Below are 22,785 nucleotides of genomic sequence, written 5' to 3' on the forward strand. Positions count from 1 at the left end.
TATAGTGACTATCCTGACGGAATAGCAATAATAACTTGATCAATGACATTTCATATAAAATATAATAACAAAATTCTATATTAAATATCATCGAAAATTAAATACATACCTCATGTGAGTGATAAGATGGAATTGACCTGTCAATAGGGAAGGTCCTCCCAACACTGACATACATACCCTATATGAAGTTAATATAGATATTAGAGCAAGAACAAAATACAATTTATATAAGAGTGATAAGATGGAATTGACTTATCAATGGGGGAGGTCCTCCCGAAACTGATGTGCATACCCTAGACGAAGTTAATATATATATTAGAAAAAGAACAAAATACAATTTATATAAAGAATATATGAGATATGGCTTCATAGCCTAATCGACTAGAATTGGGCTTGTACGCATGATGATTTCCTTTAAACAAGTCAGATGATCCTCTAATTAAGTTATCAAAAAAGGCAAACAGGAAATCTCACGTAGTATCATAGTTCCCTAGTGTGCCAAAGTAGCATATACTATGGATAGAATAGGTGATACAGGAGGGGGACACTCCTATGTGATGGGAGAGGTAGCGTGGTCTTAAACCCAGGAAGGTGTGCAGCCCCAGTGGCTAAGGTTTGAACAACAAGGGGACATGAAGACTACTCCATAATAAGGGTTGAATAAGCACCTCATATGTCATCGGACTACCAGCCGATATATCTACAGGTGGCATCGTTGGAAAAACTTCATCTCTTGTCATTGGGGGGAGGGAGAGGGCACCAAAGATGATAAACAGGAATGCGATCTGACACACCCATGTACAAAAGAATGTTTGCTTACTATAGTCTAGCCTTTTCAATCGGTGATAGACAGAGCGAGAAAGTGACATCATCCTATTTATTTAGATATATAATTCAACATATTTATAATAATCAAGGTATCAATTAACTCATTAATTAACAATTACATACTTGATCACCGATGAAAATAGTGCTTATACGACTCCAAGTAGGAATGTTTTGTGTATGCCATCGAAAAATCCATAGAGACGCTTGGATATCAACCATATCCACCCAATCGTACAGGGTGTCCATCGTCTCATATCTAATATTATAGTATAAACATTAATGGTTAAATTAAAGTAATTAGTTTTTTTTGTCAATTAATATAGATAATCAAGAAATATAAACTTACCTGAAAGCAAAAGGAAATCTGTAAAGATCATATTTATGCATTTCGAGCATATGGCTAGAACAGACTCTGTCACTCACCTGGGACATCGACTTATGCCACACTGGAACACTCTAGGGATAAGAATTAAACCCATCCAAATGATCAACCAACTGAAGGTATTTTGTAGATACCTTCTTTTGTCGATTATTCTCCAATAACATCATATGAAGGCAATACAACAAGGCCATCTTGACAACGTTGATATTGTCATTCCCCCATGGCCTAACCAAGAAAACACACTCGATATTGTGATACTACATTTTCTAATAGCCTTGAAAGTAGGTATCCCTAATACAATGTCTAGATGAGCAAGGAATATATGATGAAAATACAGTGAGTTGGTTGAATGGTAGCCCCGTCATCAAAGCAAACTCGAATGGGTTGAATCTCACGTCAACCCTATTAACCTTGAACCATAACTCATCTTAATCTAAGCCCCAATGTAGTTATCGTAGCAGAAATGAGTGTACCAACACTCTGAAGAACTTGATATCTGGTAGTCGAAGAAGGTGCTTGAAACACATCCTCTCGAACAATCAAAGCTACTTCGAGGTCAATATTAACCTAATCTTTGATATGGCAGTGCGTTGGACATAACATATCACCTTTGCTCAGAAATATCCTAACTTATCAGGGATTCATAACTCACCTTTGACACGTTTTCTTTTATGAGAAGTATCTTGAAAAAACTTTAGAAAATTTGTAAGAATTTCATTAAAAACAAATATATAAGCAGACATAGAAATGACAAATATAAACAAAAAAACAGAGGTAAAATACAAAAACTACATATTAGAATACCAACGAAATATAAAAACTGAAAAAATGAAAAAACAAAACTAAAATTTGAAATATGCACATTGAAATTCCTTAGAATGTCAAAATTTGAAAATACAAGTCGACATATCCTAAGATGCCCAATATTGAAAAACGGAACTGAAATTTAAATTCTATATACTGAAATACCTAGAATGTCAAAAATCAAAAAATCGCATGAAAATCTAAAAAGTACGAGTTTATATATACCTTAAAATGACAAAAATAGAAAAAATAGAACTGAAATTTGAATTCTATATGTTGAAATACTCTAAATTGTCAAGAATCAAAAATTTACTCGAAAATCTAAAAAGTATGAGTCAATATATCTAAAAATGATAAAAATTAAAAAAAATGAAAAAAATTCGAATTTTATACGTTAAAATACCCTAGACTGTCAAAAATTGAAAAATCACTCAAAATTTGAAACGTACGAATCGATATATCCTAAAATGACAAAAATAAAAAATAAAACTGAAATTCGAATTTTATACTTTGAAATACCATAGAATATCAAGAAACGAAAACTAGCTCAAAAATCTAAAAAGTATGAGTTGATATATCTTAAAATGATAAAAATAAAAAAAATGTACTAAAATTTGAATTTTATACGTTGAAATATTTTAGAATGTCAATAATTAAAAAATCGCTAGGAAATTTGAAAAGTACGGGTCGATATATCTTAAAATGACAAAAAATTAAAAAAGCAAATTTGTGTAAAATTTTCCACAGACCATTGTGGATTGCCCCTAATATTTTAGAAAAGCTAAATTTACCCCTCATTCCACAAGCAATCGTTTCCATCTATGGGAGATTTAATTCGGTTCGTAGGATTCACTGTTCCCCTAAACTCGATCTTCGGCCAATCTAACCCATTTTTGGTCAAAAATCACATTTTAGCCTCCAATTTTAACACAAATTAAATCTACACATCCTATTACATAAAATCCCTCAAAAATTTCAAGCAAAACAACTAATAATCAAAATATTTTATGCATTGTTTCAAATCAAGACCCTAAAAATTTAAACCTCAAAATCTCTCTCAAATCTCAATAATCCTAACAATAAATTGATTCAAACAAAAGTAGAGATAATATACTAACCTTCTTTGTCATTTTTAATCGTCAAAAAATATGAAAAATTGACAAAAAAGACGAAAGATTCTACACCCATGGAAGACCCGTGAGAGACTCATGTTTTCTTTGAATTTCAATAGAAATCCGTGGGAAATATGGGGAGGGATATGTAAAATTTTTAGTTTATATATAGGGGCAATTTGGTTATTTCACAAAAGAGGGTATTTTCGCTTAATCCTTAAAGTTTTTGATAATTTCGCTTAACCCTCTTTAGTTTTAGATATTTAATTTAATTTCCCTAATAATAATCACCTGAATGTGTTAAGATTAAAAAATTGAAGGAGTGTTGTCAACTTCAAAACAATAATTTTTAAAAATAATTAATTAAATTAGTCCATGTAAATATAGGAAAATTGAAAATTTTGTCAATATTCTATATTTGAGACTGTGTATACATATTTATTATATTTTTTACACGTTAAATATTTATAATATAAAAACAACACAATACCTAATTATCATTATCTCCAAACTAGGGTTGACGAGGCCTCCAAGCCAAGATTGACGAAAGCTCCAAGCCTTAATGATGTGAAAGTGTAAAAATAATTACATTTATAATAATTGAAATTGAAAGATAAAATAAAATTTATGAAATTAGAATGATATTTTAATGGATAAATTCTTTAAGTTTTTGTGCTATAAAAAATTTCAATTATCATTTTCAGGTAGTGTTGAATACAAACTGAGTTGGCTCAAGTTTGAAAGTCCACTTAGGTTGGAAAATCGATTCAATTTAATTTAATTCTGTTCAAATTCATTTAGTTTAAATTTAAGTCGAGTTTGAGTTAAGAGATTTTACTTGTTTTAAAATCAAACCAAATTTGAATTAGAAAGAATTCAGTTTGGTTTAGTCTATGAGTTAGGTAAATAGCTCGATTTGATTCAAACTTGATCAAATAATTATTAAATGATATTATTTTGACAATAAATTCAAATTCATACATTAAATTTGAATTACATATTTGAACTATAGATTAAACTATACATTTAAGTCAAACTCAAATTAAATTTAAACTAAATCATTTTTATTTAAATCAAACTCTAATTATCATTGATATTAATTTAATAAATTCAAATTAAATTATTTTTTATTTAAATTAAACTTAAATTAAAAAATCTTCTAATTTAATTTCATTTATATCCACCCCTGTTTAATCATTCTAATTGAATTCGGTTCAATTGATACTCCTTCTTGGAAACTCCATTTTTAGTACGAAATTGACCATTCCACGGACTTCAAAGGCAAAAAATATCTTCTTAATCAGTACACTTAGATGATGATATTTTGAGTCCAAGTGGTAGGCAGACATTTTTTAAGGGAATTGAATTCACAAAAATATCCTCTAACTCTTGCGACGGGGCGAAGGAGAATCCCCTTTTCTTATTCGTGCTCTCTCCGCTATGTCCTTTTTCCCGACTTCTTTTCGCTCCATTGGTGGCCCTTCTCGGTTCTGTCGACTTCAGTACGGATTGCATTATTGCAATTTATCATTTATTATTAACCTTCTATCTCTATTTTGTAGTATAATAAAAAATTATCCTAATAATTTTAATTTTATTTATAATTTTTAAAATAATAATATTTTTATTTTTGATTAATATAAAAAATATTTTGAAATATGTTTATTATCAAAAAAATAAAAACCATCATAAATTACCTTAAAATTTTATTAATATAAATTAGGTTTATATTTAATAAAAATTAATAAATATAAATAATTATTATATTTAATTAAATATAATAAAATAATATTAAATTATTATTTTACTTAATTATCATTAGTATAATTATTTTAAAATATTCTTAGTTATTTTATAATTAATAACTAAGAATAGATTTATAATAAAATTAATAATTTTTTAATATATAAAATAGAGATAGTAATTAAATTATCTTTTATATTACTAGTTACATTACCATTGGTAATAAAATATTATTAAATTTTTTTATTACTGATAAATCAAATAAAGTAATTTTAGTAATAAAAAATATATTATCAGGGTAATATTTGATTACTGCAAGCAAACGTCCCCTTAAATATAATAATATTTTAATATTTTTATTACATCAAATCAAACATAATAATTATTTATAATTATCAATTTTGATCAAATATAATAATAATTTATATCTAATAATCTTCTGTGTAATTTATTTTTATAGTAATATTTGATTTTTGATAATAATACATTTCTTGAACCAAAGGCATCTTAGTGTAATAGATTTTATATAAATTATATCTTAGAAATAGATACAAAGCAAAGAAGTGACAAGGAGGGAATCAGTTTAGACCTATATCTAAACTGAGCCAACTTGGTCTTGGAAGCTGACTCGGTAAAATTTAGTTAAACTCGAATTCATTTTATTTGAATTCAAGTTGGAAGATTCAATTTGTTTTCAAAATCAAATCAAACTCAAGTTAGTAAGTGTTTGGCTTAGTTTACTTGAATTCATGGCTTAAACCGGTGATTTTGTCTATTATTTAAGTAAAACAATATTGTTTTATCAATTAGTTATAAATTCAAACAATCGATTAAAATTATAAATTTGAACTGAACTGAATCAAATTATTTTTATTTAAAACTAAACTTAAAAGTCACTTTAATTTTTATTCAAGTCAAATTGGAGTTGACTGTATCCACCAATAATAAATAATCCTCTCTCTCTCTCTCCCTGCGTAGAGACATCTTATCATGGTGAGATATTGCCATTTCTGTTTGCGATAAAGGAAGGTATTTTTATCAATTGACGGAGTTTAAAATTTATTTACAACCCTTATAAGAGATGCCTTCGAGATTTACCTTACCCATGATTTAATTAGTTTTCCAAGAAGACTTAGGCGTCTCATGTGGTAAACTTAAGTTATTTACGTACATCTCTTCACTCCTTTTCGTTGTTCCCACAGTGTTTTCAAAAGCACCGTCGCTTTCTTGACGCTGACTGATGGACCTTCTTTCTCCCTTCAATTCCATGCAACGTATTAATCTTATTATTAATAAAACAATCAACCTCCACCTGCCCATCTCATCTTGTCTTTGAAAAGTAATCTTTTCTGTTCTTGTCTTTCTCTGTTTTAATTTAATAATTGCTCATCAAGTTTAAAGTTTAGAATTAGATTTGGTTACATGCATAACAGAAGCCTTCGGAGTCAACGATAAGAGCAGAAACAAGTCTTTGTTTCCTGTTGTCTTCAAATTCTTTCTTCTTACTTTTAACCACTTCACTCTCTTTGTGTTAAAAGTGTCGTTTCTCTCTCTCATTTGCTTGTTATTTTGCTGTTTGCGTTGAGGAACGAAGGAGGGAGCGGAGATAAGTTTTGTTGCAGAAGAAAAATGAGGCTTGGTCTTTTAACGACCGATGTTGTTTCTCTTTTTGTTTTGGGATTTTTGGTTCTCAACTGCTGTGTCAACTTTGGATCTCACGCTCAGCGTTTGCCTGATGAGGAAGGTAAGTTCACTGCAATAAATCCAGTTCTTATATATTTTGGCAAACGTGAAGTTTGATTTTGATTTCGTCTCTGTTTGTTTGGTGATGCTTGTGAAAGTGTGCTTTTTTGTTTGGTTGCCCAGAATTAGGAGATAGAAGAATTTCGTAGTCTTATATCTTCATTTCGTGTATAAATTTGAAGTTTGATCTTGATTTTGATTCGGAGTAACTGATTTTAGTTTCCGGGTATGTTTGTGTGAGTGTTTTTGTTCTGTCTCTCACTTTTGCTGTGAGAATTCTTCTCTTCGGTTGGAGAGAATCTAAAGAGATATTAAAACGAAAGGTTGAAGCTTTGAATTTGTTTAATTATATTAGACCTAGAAATAATCTCTTTTTCTTTCAGTAATCCAATATGATCGATTGTTTGATATACCTATAAATAAATCCACTAAATATTTGTGTGGGCATTATTAGTATGATAATGAAAGAAAGCAAACGTAGCTGTTAAAGAGATGAAATATTCAAACTAATCTTGCCTTCTTTCCCTTGATGAATATTTTATTCTGTGTGGGTTCACAGTGAGAACCTTGGTAACAGTGTAGATCGGAGACATTAATGTGATTCTGTGATATGCATTAATCATCCAAGAATTTTCACTTCCCACAATAAAAACAAAACCTATTCTCCGTCTTTCTTGCAAGTTGCAAGTGGGATTGTGATATGTTTCTGTAATGGTAAGAACATGACCTTTATCTAATTTCCCAACACAATAAAGCTCTGATTGATAATTAGGGATCTTCCTAACCCATGTGAAATTACTGATTTCTTCTCTGATTATGGAGAAACTTGCCATTTTTTGACACAGTTCTTTAGTTGGCAAAAAGTATAAACGGTATGTAGCAACCAAATCTAGCAAAAGTTTTATTATAATAATTGAGGCTGGAATTAATGAAGCTTGACTGAGACACACATTCATACTTGTTCATTGAGATGTGAAGATTTATGAAATTAATGTGTTGAAAGAGTACTCACCTTTTGACCATTTGCATTATCTTTGACATGGTGGAATATGAAACTGATTGCTTTAGCATTTCTGATTAGATTTAGTCTTGATTCATTTTTGTTCTAGTGCTCATGAATGAGTTGTTTCTCTGTGACAGTGAGCGCTCTCGAAGCAATACTCTCGAAACTGCAGGTCAAAAATAAAAATGTATCCTCAACTTCCTGCAGTGACAGTGCATGGACTAACTATGATTCTTCAACTAGAAGCAATATCACCTGTGATTGTAATCATGACAATGTTTGTCATGTCACTCTTTTGTATGACCTTCTTCCCTTTAACAACTGTCTGTATATGCACAATTTATGTTATAGCATTTACTTAGCTTGTCGTTACAGTTAGTTCTGATTTTACTTAAAACAGAAACTGATATTATAATTTTAAAGTGAATTTTAGCAGTCCAGTTAGTACTTTGTAACATCCATTTTTTTGACAGCAGACATCAAGTTTTTTTTGACTAATTTGTTATTGATAAGAAGTGTTGTGGCCTATCACATGAATTCTAATGCTTTTGATTTTCACTGTCAAGTTCTGGGCTTGTTCTGTTTACTACTTTCTACTTATATGTTTCCTTGTTATTTTTGTTGTGATAGCTATATGAGGGGTCAAAATTTAGCTGGAGTTTTTCCAGAAGAATTTGCAAATCTTACTTTTTTGACACAAATGTAAGTGGGCGTTGCTTTTTTCTGCATTAGGATATCATTGTGCAATATTGGCACATTCTATCGAATGGTTCTCTAAATTTGAAGGCTAAGTGAAGTTGGTTTTGTCTAAACAGTGATCTTACCCAAAACTATATTAATGGAACAATCCCTGCAAGATTGGCTCAGATCCAAAATCTTACCATTCTGTAAGTTGCTCTAAAGTTTTACCACTCTAAATAAGTTCCTTTCTGCTTTTGTTAATGTGGGTTTCAGAAATTCCTCACATTTTCTCACTGTGACTTTGAGTGCTTTTTTCAATTCCATTATTCCTTTAGTTATTGATGATTTAGATAACTTGTTGGTGGGTTTATAACTCTATGTACATTGCAGGTCCCTTGTAGGAAACCGTATTGGCGGTTCACTTCCCTGGGAAATTGGTGACTTTCCTTCACTTGAGGAGTTGTAAGTTATTCATCAGACTCCATGCTTAAATGAAGTAAGAGTTACTTAAAACATCAATGTCAACTGTGTTTCAATTTTCAGGGTCTTGGAAGATAATGAATTTGTAGGACCTATTCCTGAAACCCTTGGAAATGTGAAGACCTTAAGGAGACTGTAAGACTTCTGTCCTTATCTTCCAATTTATTCCTTTTCTGAAGAATCAGGCAACTGCTGTTGGTGCTTCAGTTCAATTTTTAACCCACTGTGTACTCTTACAGTCTTCTTTCTTCAAACAATTTTACGGGATCAATACCAAAATCACTTGGCAAATTGACAAACTTAGAAGATTTGTAAGTAATTTAGTGTGACATAAACGTATGAAATATTAGTGTTTAGAATTTCCTAATGAAAAAGCTTGATGCACTTTTGCAGTCGGGTAGATGGAACCAATCTGACAGGAAAGATACCTGATTTCATTGGAAATTGGATTAAAATGACCCGACTGTAAGTTTTTTACTTCCTTAATTTTACTTCTTTAAGAAAATGAATTTCTATTGTTTAGAACTTAATAGTTTTCTGAGTCAATTTGAATCTACTGCAGTGATATGCAGGGAAGCCCCTTCGAGGGACCTATTCCTTCCACTATATCACAGATGACAAGTTTAACAGCACTGTAAGCACTCGGTCCTGTGTAACAGTGACTACAATATTCAGTTTAGCAATCTTATTCGTCGTTATAAATAGAGAGTACTTTAATAATAGAATTGTTGATCATTTCTGATGCTTGTCTTCATTTTCAGGAGGATTTCTGATCTGAAAGGATCAGGTTCGTCTATTCCAGATTTGCAGAAAATGACAAATATGCAAAGATTGTGAGTTGACATTGACTTAATTTACTGCAATACAACATTCAATTTGGCTCATCTTTTATCGCATTAACTTATCAATGGGTCAACTCTATTTCTGTGACCTAGGGTACTGAGAAATTGCTCGCTTAATGGTACAATCCCACAATATCTTGGGAGTATGTCAAAGTTAAAACTTCTGTAAGTTGCTAATCTTTTCTGTGGTGATAGATCAATATATGTTAAAAACTGCACCTTTTTATTTGGATAGGAAACAGTATATAAGAAAATGCTCTTCAGTTGATAGATTTGTTCGAAGGCACTTTACCTTATTTATAACTCCATGGTCCACCTTTTTTATTATTGTAGAGACTTGAGCTCCAAAAAATTAAATAAGTAAGAATATAATAGTAGTAAAATCAAAATTATCTTGGTAATATATTAATACTTGAGGTGAAATTAGTAATCAGATTACATTTTATATTATCTACTACATTGTTGGTGGTAATAGAAAATTACCAAAATCTTTTATTACTAACAACCAAATAAAATAATATTAATAATAAAAAATAAATTATCAGATTAATTTTTTAATATAGTGAACCAAACATCCTCTTAATATTAACTTGAAATAGACCAATTTTGTTTTGAAAAAATGTTATTTTGTGTCAAAATATCTTTTTGTATATTATTGTGTAACAAATCCTGTTATTTCTTGAAATTTAACAAAATGTGTTGTTTCGTAATAAATCATGTTATTATATGTGTTTTGACATAACTTTATTTGTTACATAGTTTGAGTTAGTTCGGGTAAGGTCAGGTCAACTTGAAAATATTTCGGTTCGGTTTAAGGTTGAAAAATTTTAACACGATTATATTTCGGATCGAGTTAGGGTTTAGAGTCTTTGATCCTAAATTGACATGACACGAATATGATCCGATGACACGAACTATCAAGTCTATAAAAAATTGCACCTTTTTATTTGGATGGTAAACAATATTTAAGAAGATGCTCTCAGTTGATAGATTTGTTCGAAGACACTTTACCTTTTTTATAATTGCATGGTCCACCTTTTTATTATTGTAGAGACTTGAGCTCCAACCAGTTGACTGGTCCAATTCCTGAAACACTTCATAATTTGGATGCCGTAGATTTCGTGTAAGTCAATTAGAATATTTATTGATTCCTTGTCTATAAGCACTTCAACATGTAGTACTTTCGCTAATTTACCAGTGGTTTGCATACATTTTTTTTTTTTCATAGTTTCCTGGGCAACAACTTATTAACTGGAGCAGTTCACAGTTGGATACTAAATGATAACAAGAAGTGGTAAGTTTGCCATCTTTATCTTACTGACACAAGACTTGAGGATGTCAATTATGATGGCTCATTCGTTTCGAGAAATTTTTTTTATCAATTTTGCGGCATTGCAGGGATTTATCTTATAACAATTTTTCAGAGCCATTTACAGCTGGTTGTGGGCAGAACCAAGTGTAAGAGACTTTTCTATATCTGTTACTTATATCATTTGTCCATGTCTGTACAAATCTTCTTATTTTTAGTTATTACTATTAATTCTGTATTATGTCCTCTGTTGTATCTAAATCTTTCCTCTATCACTTCACAGTAATGTAATCTCCAGTCTTGCATCCTCCGTGAACAACTCGTAAGTTTTTTCTTTTTCTTTTGCTTTTTTATGTTATCAGTAAGGTTGTAACTTTCTTTCCTGTGTATATATAAAAACTAAAACATTAATGATTAACTCAATAAATTTTCAAATCATAGAAATTCTTGGTGCTTCATGAAGGACCTTCCCTGCCCCGGAAAAGCCACACGTAAGTATATACTTGTCAGTTTTATTTTTTCACCAAATTGCAATACCCACCTGATTTAAACTTAGCTATACTCACAGCAGAAGAATTTGTTCCTGCAGACTATTCCTTGTTTATTAATTGTGGAGGAGGTTCGTTGAAATCTGGGGGCAATACCTATGAAGAGGACTATAACAAAGAAGGTCAATCAGTCTTTGCTCCAGTGGGAACACGGTGGGCTTATAGCAGCACTGGGATTTTTACAGGCAATGAGAGTCTTAATTACGTGGTATCGAGCCCGAGTGGTCTGAATGTGAGTGGTGAAGAATACTACAAAACAGCTCGCCTTTCGCCGCAATCACTCAGGTATTTTGGCCTGTGCATGCGACAAGGCAGTTACAATGTGAAACTCCACTTTGCTGAAATTATGTTCACGAATGATCAGACGTTCAGCAGTCTTGGAAAGCGAATATTTGACGTTTCTATCCAGGTAAACAAAAAGTGAATACTTAACGTTTTATACTTTTTAAAGATTTCTTCAGCTTTTCAGAAGAAGAAGAATGTTAAAATTTTGGTTAATCTTGCAAAGTTCTAATGATATCAATTTGGCACAGGGGGAGGTGGTTTTAAGTGACTTCAACATTATGGAGGAAGCTGGAGGTGCCGGTAGAAACATCACGAGAGAATTTAAAAATGTCACTGTAAGTGGTAGCACTTTGGAGATCCACTTATACTGGAGAGGGAAAGGAACTAATGCCCTTCCTCAGAGAGGTGTTTATGGGCCACTTATTTCCGGAATTACAGTGACACCAAGTAATTGTTTCTCCAATATTAGGATTTTCCCTTTTTTTTCCTGCCAACTTGTCCTATAACTTCTTTATAATTACTTCTTGTAGACTTTAAAGTTGACACTGGGGGTTTATCAGTTGGAGCCACTGTTGGCATCGTACTTGCTTCCTGCCTAGTTCTCATACTGGTGGTGTTGGTCATTCTATGGAGGCTGGGTTACTTGTGGGCCAAAGACCCTGAAGACAAAGGTAATGTTTATAATTCAAAACTATGTTTGCACTAGTTAAAATATCTTTGCTTCATTCTTACATTAATATGCCCACAAAAGCTTCTCTTTTTCACTGATGGTTGGCTAAGTTTTAATTTCTTTTCCTGTTGCAGAACTCCGTGGTCTTGATCTTCAAACTAGTATTTTCACTCTAAGGCAAATTAAATCTGCTACCAATAATTTTGATCCTGCTAATAAGATTGGTGAAGGAGGATTTGGGCCTGTTTTCAAGGTAAAAATGGTTGTCATAACTTGCAGTTTTGAGTGACAGTGGCAATTGCCAATGAATTACAATGTTTACATGGCTCTGACACTTCCAGGGTACATTGGCCGATGGTGCTGTAATTGCTGTGAAGCAGCTATCCTCCAAATCAAAGCAAGGAAATCGTGAATTTGTGACCGAGATAGGCATGATATCTGCTCTGCAGCACCCAAATCTTGTGAAGCTTTACGGCTGTTGTATCGAAGGAAAAGAGTTGTTGCTAATATATGAGTATATGGAAAACAATAGTCTTGCCCGTGCACTTTTTGGTAATCGGATCACTAACATTACATATACTTCTTAATTAACTTCTAGAATCAATCATGGCTGAACTCTTTTATATTTTCTCCTATTCTAGGTAAACCAGAACAACTGCTCAACTTGAACTGGGAAACAAGAATGAAGATATGCATAGGTATTGCTGGGGGATTAGCTTATCTGCATGAGGAATCGAGGTTGAAAATTGTTCACAGAGACATAAAGGCTACCAATGTGTTGCTTGATGGGAATCTAAATGCAAAGATATCAGACTTCGGTCTAGCTAAGCTTGACGAAGAAGAGAACACCCATATTAGTACCCGTATAGCTGGAACAATGTAGGTCTTTTTTCCTTCTGAATAGAGTATCAATAAAATTTTTTTTAGCTGGCTTCAATATCTATTTCTTGTCCAGAGGGTACATGGCACCAGAATATGCAATGAGGGGCTATTTGACCGATAAAGCAGATGTTTACAGCTTTGGAGTTGTTGCTTTGGAGATTGTCAGTGGCAAGAGCAACACTAGTTACAGGCCAAAGGAGGAGTTTGTTTACCTTCTTGATTGGGTAATTGACATTAACAACATTCATCACTCCATACAATTTAATGAAGTTACATTTGCAAGTTCTTGCTTTGACATTTTTTCTATTCTTTTCTTATTGTAGGCATTGGTCCTGCAAGAGCAAGGAAACCTTCTTGAACTTGTGGATCCATCTCTTGGTACAAAATTCTCCAAAAAAGAGGCAATGACCATGCTTAACATTGCTCTTTTATGCACCAATCCATCTCCCACTCTCAGGCCATCCATGTCTGTTGTTGTTAGTATGCTTGAAGGCAAAAGTGCAGTCCAGGCACCCGTCATTAAGCGCAACACTGACAACAATGATGCAAGGTTCAAAGCATTAGAGATAATATCACAGGACAGCCAGAACCACTTCACAACCTTCTCTCATGGTAGTTACAAAGGACCATGGTCAGGTTCCTCGACTTCTCTCCGAACCAGAGACGTGTCTATAGAGGAGGATTCTTCATCAAGAAGGCTTCTTCAGTAATCTTTAATAGTCTGTGGAAATTTGAGAAATGATGCTTGGAAAAATTTTTATTTAGAACTGTAAAGAAGGGTGAGTTGGATTGTGTTAGGAACTAGCTCTTATTTAACAAAAACAAAAGATAAAAACATAAAATACACAATAAAATAAAACTATTTTATTAATCAAAAGATTGTAAGGATAAATTGAACAATTTGAGGAGTTTGGAGTCTCTCATTCTAGATAGTTTGAGGAGTTTGGGCTATCTCATTCTTTGAACATTCGAGGCGTCGAAAACCTCCATGAATCAATCAAGGTTGGTTGTTCAAATTACAAAACCTTAAAATATGTTATCCCCCTTCCTTTTTGGAACTTGATGTCGTTTTTATAATAAAGACTACCTTTAGATTGATGATAATTGTTATAATTGTAACATTTTCATACCTTTCAAAACTATTTTGTCCTCAAGGTGAATATACACTCACACATTAATAATTTTCTTTTCTTTTCCATTTTTTTGTCACTTTTTCTTTTTGGGCAAAGGAGTATTTTTCACCTAATTTTTAGTTCAATCTCAAAATCATATTTATGACAGTTGAAAAACTCAAATTTTTACCTATGACTCAATTGCTGTTAAATTTTTCTGTTAGAAATAACAGTAAAATTATCATTTTACTATTAACATTAAAAAGATATAAAATTTATTAAATTTTCCCCTATAGATTTTAAAAACTAACAATTTCACTATATCTAAAGTTTTCAAAATATTTTACCCCCAAGCCTACGGGTTCCACATTTTTTGAATTACAATCACCCATTAGAGCTTTTAAAAACAATAGTCTCACCCTATTCTTGAACTTTGCTTTTCAACATCTTCTTTGTCTAAGCCGACAGTAGACACTAGTGTGACAAAGAGATCTCAATCTCTTCATCCACAGTGCAAAGAAGAGATGTCTCTTCATCTCATAGTGGGGCGACGAAGAGATGTCTCTTCGTCTTTCCATCTTTTCATTCACAATGCGACGAAGAGTTGTCTCTTCATCTCACAGTGGTGCAACGAAAAGATTTTCATCTCTTTGTCGTACCATTTTTTTCTGTCGGCTCAAGAGAAGAAGAAGATTGAAAAGGATGTCGAAAAAGATGTCGAAAGCTAAAGTTGGACCCTTTCATTCAAAACAAGTTAATGAATCTAAGATATCTCATTTTGAGGTCATTCGAAGCATTAGAGACCTCTTTGAATTAATCGAGATTGGTTGTTTAAATTATAAACCCTTAAAATATTTCTTCCCCCTTTCTCTTTAAAACTTAATATCCTTTTTATAATAAAAGTTGTCGTTAAATTGAGCACGAGTGTTTCAGTCCTAATAAATTGCATATGTGTAGCTCATACTATGAGGTTTATTGCTTTTTTTGGCAGATAGTCTTCATGGAAAGATTGTCAGAAATGTTTGCTAATCAAAATTTGTATTAGAATAAGCCCTATTGATCTCTTTGTTATCTATCACTGGCATGTTCTTCACATCATCACAAATAAATTTTATCATTTATGGTTTCAAATTTATTTATTTACTATATATTACAAATAACAAGAATTTATAATTCAAATTGATGGGTCCATTGGCTCTCACTGAAAGATAGATAAACTCCTAAATGAAGGTTGAATAGGTTATATAGGATAATTAAATAATAAACTTTATGTAATAAATTTAAAGAGTGACGGGAAAAGAGATAGCTCAATCAATTTAGAATAGTTTAGAGTTTTTTTCTCAAATTTTCTACGTCAACTTCTTTTATAAATTGTTATATAGCTTTGGGAAAAGATTTATAAAAAGCTAAAATAGCCCAATGGTCAAATTTTCTTTAGCATCGAGGCTTGGAACGGGCTTCCTTTTTCCTTGAGTGGGCATTTGCTTTTTCATTGATTTCTTCTTTAAAATGTCCTAGAGACTAATGGCTGCTTGAATGACTTTGATTTTTGCTTGAATGATTATCACTAACGAGCCTGCAAGAGTAATGAATGAGTGTTTGTGGCTTGAAGTGAACGACAGTTGTTGAACGATTTGCCTTCCGAGTAACGAGTTGGACTTTTGAGCAAGTGTTTGTTTAATGTGATCAAGTAGGGGTGAACAAAATAACCAAATCAAAACCAGAACGTAAGCATTTGACTTTCGGTTTCGGTTTCTATTCAAAATGGAAAAAATTAGAGTAGATTCTAGGTAGTAATATGGTGAAACTGTCAGGTTTTGAGTCGGGGACAAGTTCCTACATAGCATTTTCCATTTTCTAATTTGACCAGGTAAGTTTTCCTTTTCGTTTTAATTGAAAGTTAAAACCAACAGTTGGTGAGTCATGCTAGGTTTAGTATAGATAAACTCAAGAAATCATGTAAGGAAAGCACAGGTTTATTTAAAAGAAAGAGATACTTGAGTAGAAATAGAAAAGATAGCAGTGAAATCAGATCTAGGAAATGAATTAAAAATAAAGAAAGAAAGTAGCAGTGGTTGAAGCAAGCAGGAATTGAAGAAAAAAGGTAAATGGTAGTGAAGAGAAAGACTAATTGAACAGAGAGAGAAAGAGACACATTGATTGTTGAAGCTGAAGAGAGAGACTGATTTGTTTCTTATGATTTTGCAGTTAAGTATTTGGTAAAGTGAAAAAAGTGCTATAAGTTATATATAACAGATTTTGGGTAGGAATTGGAATTTACGTTACCTTGTTTCCTTGATTTCTCCAGATTTGTCCATTTTGGTCACGACTTGAGTCTTCCCTTAGGCAAGTTAGCACATTTCGATTGTTTTTACAATAACCAAAACACTTTAACAATCTTCTCCTTTTTAATTGATGTCAAGATAAGTAAAATGAGATTTACTGTAATTTATCAAACACTTCCATTTTGGAAAAGAAATTTAGGACTTGGACTAAATTCATTAAATGTTATAATGATCAATATGAATTTTAATACAAAGAACACAGTAGATTGAGAAAATTTAACATAAAGAATTAGAATCAAAATTGTTTGCATGGATCAATATATTGTTTGCATATTCACAAGTAGTTGTTAATAAGCCTCTGACTATATACACTTATGGGGGTAAATAAAAATGAAAAATTAGAATCAAAATTCGACGCCAGTGTTTATTTGCACAGAGAAAGAAGGTCGACCAACACTTGAAAGAGGGGCATCAACTCTCATCACTATCCCTGAGTTTCCAACATTTCCATTCCAGTTAGACCTACCAATCTGCATTGCAGTTGCAGTTGCAGTTGCAGTTGCAGTTGCAGTAACAGAATACAAGAAAATGAGTATGACTCATAATTCTACTACCAAGCAGAAATTCAAAGTTCAGACAATGTGTAACTTCATAATGTCTGACTTACCGAAACTGAGGCAAATGCAGAAGGATGTGTCATGCATGTGTAGCCATAGATAAGGCTCAGTTCCTCCTTCAAGGAATGAATAAGTTCTGCTTGAAACCCAGGATTACTTCCACCAAAAGTGGGGCAAAAACTGATCAGGGATTGAAAAAGCAATGGTAAGTATCATATAGTTGGAATAGCAAAAGGTGCAATCTGAAGACGATGAATAAATGGGAAACTAAAATGACCCAGATTCGACAGGTTTTCTAAGATACACATTGTTTTTTTCTTCCATGGATGGGAAGAAGACAGGGTTTTGCAGCACCTTTTTTCTTTTCCTAGATAGGAAAACAATCAGGTTTGCAGCTTAAGACCAACTTGGTATTTAACTATTGTGATGTAGTTGCTCTGCTATAAGTTCCTCAACAAAGCAAATATTATGACAAGGGCGGTGTTGCTAATTTCTTCTACAAACATCAGATATCCAAAAATCAAATAATTGGAAAATCACATTTTCATAACATAACTGAAAATGCATACCTGAATTGAATGGTCGGCCGCACCATAAGACCAGACCTCTTCCAAGCCAAAGCTTGTGCAAGACCCAATGTAAACGATTTGTCAGGCCATTGGACCATTGGGGTGACACGTGCTCCCCACTTACTCTGATACCATATTAGAAAGGTAAGAGTTTAATTTTCAAAAATCGAGGGTACCAAAAAGTTGATAAATTTTTTAAACTACACATAATTAAATGTCATTTTGGCTACTTTAATTCAAAATTTTAAACCTAACCATGCTCGAGAAGCTAAGTCTCATTTCTCCAGGATATTGACCCTGAGCTTGAAGAAGGCCCCCACAAAGTGGTAGAAAAGCACTAGTAGTTAGACCCTCACCAGAAACATAAGTTAACTGTCCATTTGGAAACTGCAAATCCACAAATGACTGCATGCAAAGAGAGAATAAGTTAGAGATACTTACATGATACAGAGAAGAATAATAATAATTCTATCAGCAACGCATCATGTTTCAAATCAACCAGTTATTTCAATCTGTTCTATTTGTAATGTGTGCTTCCCTTCAAATAGATATTAATTGTCAAAACAAGATAAGAAAGCTCATTCATTCAAATGCCAGATCTCAGCAGCATTAAAAAAGACAACCCGGTGTTCGTTCCACAATGGCAAAGCAGAAAAAGAGATCTCTCTTTTTTTTTTTTAAACTTTCGTTTACTTTTCATTTTATTGAAAGGTTGAACACAACATCAAACCCACCTAGATGCTTCAGGACTGCTAACACTACACAAGAAGGGGCTCAACTAGCCTCATCATCGTTTTGTATATAAAAGTTCTGTGTATAATCAAGTGATGAGATTGAAGTTGCTAACATCTTATTTGGTATTTTCAAGTTGCATAAAAGCAAGCTGAGGTACATTAATTCAGATATTATCAGGACAATTAAAGCAGTACGAAATTTTTTTATTAAAAAAAAAAAAGAGCACCAATGAACAAATGAAATGAAATCTCTGAACTAAAACCGTTTGACTGAAATTTTGAAGGAAACAAAGAAGGGCCAAATGATTGAAACTGTTCAGTGATCCTGCTTTTCTACCATAGCCAACCACCTACTGTAGATGAGAACACTAAACAAACAAATGATGACTATCATATTACAAGGGCAGTCATATTCCTTTCAAGCAAGAAAAAGGTTTAGTTCTTAACCACCAAAACTCATGTTCGTAAACTAATTGTGAACATCATCAGTCACATTGTTTTACGAAAGAGAGAGGATGTGAACTTACACAAGCTAAAGGATTGAGACAGAGCATTGACATCAACAGCCACCTTCTATGCTTTGACCACAAAGCTGGACAAATAGAATGCATTCCATTCTGAAAACCAAAAAATAAAAAATAAAAATAAAACTTAAGAAAATCTAGATATAATACTGTAGAAACATCTCAGTAAAAAGCTGTGGAAACCAAGTTGCATTAGCATCATGAAGTTGTAAAACAAATCACCAATATGAATATTAAATAAGTTAAGAAAAAAAGGTATGCAAACAATTATTTTCAATGGCACTAGAACCAATATATTAACAACAAAGCAACTCATGAAAATGCCCTGGAGATTCATAAAAATAAACGTATTGCCATGTCCAAATCCTCAAATCAATTTTAAGGGAAAGAAATCAATAAGAATTTCTTTACAGATATACATCAGAAAACAAAATCACCCTATCCGCTATGCTAATTTGTTTTGCTACCAAGTAGAATCTGTCTTGGTGGTTGTGTTAATTTTTTTGAATAATTTTAAGGTCTTTACAACAATGAAACTAAAAGCTTTAACAACGTCACCACTGTCATCGCTAATAATACAATTTTACACTGCTCTCCAAGTAACATTTAAAGATTGCATACCTTCCTGTCATATCCATACCAAAGCAAGTGTTGCTTTGACAAATGAACAGGCAAAAGAAGTGTTGAATCACGAACATAAAGTACTGGTCCAAGCTGAACAAGGAAAAGAGATGAGTTGTTATTCCCTGATGTGGAACAGCCATTTGATACCTCTATTCTCCATAAATCTCCCCTTGCAATGAGAGAACTTTCCAAGTCATGTGTTCGACTGTCATAAGTTGATGAAATATTTATGATCCCCTGTATCACAGAGAACATCTCCCTTTACTAAGCTAAACTTTGTAATGAAAGTCTTGTCTCTAATCAATAATTTGTACACAAGAATTAAGCAAGAACCACAAACATTTGAATAAGCACAAATCAAACAATTTTCCTATATGAAACCCAAGATACTTATGATGCTGGTGAAAAAAAAAAAAAGCAATAGAGAATCTGCCTGAGAAGCAAAAAAGATCCGAAAACAAATCCATTGATTCCATTATCTAGTCTAGTAGCTTCTCAGTGAGGGTTTCTTATCAATCATGGATGCACCCACCCCTTCTGCAAAAGAACTTTCTCCCATTCCAATATAAACATTAGAGTACCACTATATCAAACAAGCATAGATATACAAAAACAGTTAATGTGTGTCTACCTAGCTTAGTCAGTTGGATCCCCTGCGGATGCATAAGACCATGATGAATTTGATTTAACACAATGGTCTAGCAAGATCAAATAACTATAGAACATATAAAAAGCATATTAACCATATACACATAAACCAATACAATACAACAATCCCACCAAAAAAAAAAAAAAAAACACTATAAACCTCCATAAAATCACCTAAACTGCCTTCAGATAAAAAACTACCTGTGGCCTACCGAGATGTGCAGCTGACGGCAAATCAAGCCCACCCGTTTCTTCATCCACATTATTACTACCATCATTCTCTACGGCCCCAACACCTATCAGTCTCTCTCTTTCTTTTTCTCTAACTATAAAACTTTCCTCAACACTCAACCCCGCATCACTCCTCTTCAAACCACTATCAATCCCATTCAACTCCAGTCTAAGCCCACTCTCCTCGTGCTTAAAAGGCACAGGCAACTGTCTATAAAATTGATAAACCAATCCCTTCAAACACGCCCCAAAGTCAGCCCCAGCCTGCCCAATCCAGTGACCAATATCAAAAATGGCCAAAACGCCGTTAATATCGGGTTTGCTGACCGAAATAGCCAAATCTCTTTTGGTGAAACTCGCAATAGGAAACTCTAAATCGAAAAGTTTCGATTTTTTAAGGTCTGGCCACGAGAACGACGGCGGATTTGCAATGTGTGATTGAATTATACCACTGAAACCTTGAACCAACCAGTCCGCCAGGTCTTGACCATGGCGCTGGACCTCCTCCCATACTTCAAACGACCTCTCTACTGACATCGAACCGATCAATTTTAGATTTACAAATCTTTCACTTGAATTTAGAATATTTGAGTATATAATTTTATAAACTAATTGCAGGCTTAGATTTAATAAGTGAAATTAGGGTTTTTTCTTTTAATCCGGAAAGTGAGACTATGAAAAAATCAGAAAGCTTTGTGGTGAGTAAAACTTCATTTGAAAAAGGAGATTGATTCAATCGTTGCCACGTGGATGATGCCATGATGCATTAGAATGTGGATGAGATGAGATTTTCTTGATAGAAAATTAAAATATATTTGTCGTGTTACACATAGTCAACTTATTCAACACGATAGATGCCTCTAAAAGTGTATTTTTCTGAGTTTCAAAAATTATTTGAATGGTAAGAGAGAAAATTATATATAAAATAGAGTATAAATTTAAATTTTTTTAATAATATATTAAAATTAAAATTAAAATTTATTTAATAAAGCTAATTATTATACGCAGAGTTTATCCTATCAGTATAAAGTTATTATATTATCATTACTTTTTTAAATTATTATATTACCTGAATTAATAAAAGAAAAAACAAATCTCTTTATATATAAAAATTATATTAACCTCTTCTTCTTCTCCCTTTATTTTTCTTCACGCTCTTTTAAATGTATTCTCACTTTAGGTAACTTATAGTTGACACTGATCCAACTTTCACATATATTTTTAGTGTCAATCTAATTATCTTCAACTCATTTTTTGTACTGATCTTGTCTTTCCAATTCATTCCCTGCTAACCAAACCTCTGACAACTTATCCACACACAAATCTTCCTCTTTCCAACTCTATTTGATGTCAATTACAATTTTCAAAAACTCATTCCACCGATCTCACCCTTTCTCCTTCTATACAATGTTGAATTCGATGTCAATCAAAGGGATAGAAAATATTCTTGGTTGATGAAGATATTCTTCTTCTCTTATATTTAATTTGGGATAGAAAATATAATTTATGCCCCCTAAGGGTGTGGTGTTCTTACATTGTTGGGCCAACCATGGGGTGGGAAAAGTTATTTACTATTAAAAAAATTGCCTTGCTTATAATGTTATCCCTCTTGGTTTTGTTTGGATTTTATTGGATCTTAATGTTGCACAAGAAAGTCAAAAAAAAGGGCTTGATGTCAAGAAAGTCAAAAAAAAAGGGCTTGATGTCAATAGCCTTTATCTCTCAATGGCAATATCATTAACATTCCCATTGGGGATATTTTTCAACAATATCATGGTGAAATTAACACTCAGGAATCAAAAATAACTCGTGTAAGTAGAAAAATTAGTAATTTGTTATAAAATAATGAAATAAATAACAAAGTGATTGAATTGTAGAAGTGAGAGTTATGATTTTATTAAATCAAACCCACGGCAAAAGAAAGAAGCAAGAAGAAAGCAATAAAGTAAAAGAATTTCATAAGGAGAGGAGGGGGGTATTTATAGAAAATTTGCCGCCTCTCCAGCGAATAAAAATGGTTTCTTCCAAGCTAAGTTTTTAAGGCATTTAATGTCTTCCCATCTCTTTTGGCCAAAGTAAAAAATATGGGGTGAAAAAATCCACCATGCATAACACTCCCCTTTGAATTC

General features: G+C 32.5%; 2 protein-coding genes across 3 annotated transcripts in view; one reads left to right on the top strand and one right to left on the bottom strand.

Annotated features, from left to right (window-relative positions):
* The window catches only part of LOC123207320 (probable LRR receptor-like serine/threonine-protein kinase At1g53430), an 83,156-nt gene extending 68,740 nt beyond the window's left edge, over positions 1-14,416 (top strand). Inside the window, exons 1-24 of one of the 2 annotated variants that reach the window (XM_044624682.1) lie at positions 6,236-6,613; positions 7,753-7,912; positions 8,246-8,317; positions 8,431-8,502; positions 8,687-8,758; positions 8,840-8,911; positions 9,016-9,087; positions 9,170-9,241; positions 9,339-9,410; positions 9,538-9,609; positions 9,712-9,783; positions 10,670-10,741; positions 10,847-10,912; positions 11,017-11,076; positions 11,211-11,249; positions 11,369-11,418; positions 11,517-11,884; positions 12,009-12,207; positions 12,291-12,431; positions 12,565-12,683; positions 12,772-12,982; positions 13,072-13,309; positions 13,386-13,536; positions 13,636-14,416. In XM_044624682.1, the coding sequence (XP_044480617.1) occupies positions 6,499-6,613; positions 7,753-7,912; positions 8,246-8,317; positions 8,431-8,502; positions 8,687-8,758; positions 8,840-8,911; positions 9,016-9,087; positions 9,170-9,241; positions 9,339-9,410; positions 9,538-9,609; positions 9,712-9,783; positions 10,670-10,741; positions 10,847-10,912; positions 11,017-11,076; positions 11,211-11,249; positions 11,369-11,418; positions 11,517-11,884; positions 12,009-12,207; positions 12,291-12,431; positions 12,565-12,683; positions 12,772-12,982; positions 13,072-13,309; positions 13,386-13,536; positions 13,636-14,022 (3,024 nt within the window). In that variant the 5' untranslated portion in view covers positions 6,236-6,498 and the 3' untranslated portion in view covers positions 14,023-14,416. Of the gene's footprint in view, positions 1-6,235; positions 6,614-7,752; positions 7,913-8,245; positions 8,318-8,430; positions 8,503-8,686; positions 8,759-8,839; positions 8,912-9,015; positions 9,088-9,169; positions 9,242-9,338; positions 9,411-9,537; positions 9,610-9,711; positions 9,784-10,669; positions 10,742-10,846; positions 10,913-11,016; positions 11,077-11,210; positions 11,250-11,368; positions 11,419-11,516; positions 11,885-12,008; positions 12,208-12,290; positions 12,432-12,564; positions 12,684-12,771; positions 12,983-13,071; positions 13,310-13,385; positions 13,537-13,635 lie in introns of those variants that run through there. The other variant, XM_044624683.1, reaches the window with a different exon arrangement.
* A 2,559-nt stretch (positions 14,417-16,975) lies between these two features.
* LOC123207313 lies at positions 16,976-21,343 on the bottom strand. Its single transcript, XM_044624678.1, has 7 exons — positions 20,627-21,343; positions 19,775-20,014; positions 19,157-19,246; positions 18,151-18,300; positions 17,896-18,020; positions 17,377-17,506; positions 16,976-17,239 (listed from the first exon to the last, which is right to left on the bottom strand). Exons 1-7 carry the CDS (start codon positions 21,191-21,193, stop codon positions 17,114-17,116), a joined length of 1,428 nt encoding a protein of 475 aa, XP_044480613.1. The 5' UTR covers positions 21,194-21,343; the 3' UTR covers positions 16,976-17,113.
* Positions 21,344-22,785: the final 1,442 nt, after the last annotated feature.

This window comes from Mangifera indica, unplaced genomic scaffold (assembly GCF_011075055.1).
Source record: "Mangifera indica cultivar Alphonso unplaced genomic scaffold, CATAS_Mindica_2.1 Un_0071, whole genome shotgun sequence".
NCBI classification, from domain to species: domain Eukaryota; kingdom Viridiplantae; phylum Streptophyta; class Magnoliopsida; order Sapindales; family Anacardiaceae; genus Mangifera; species Mangifera indica.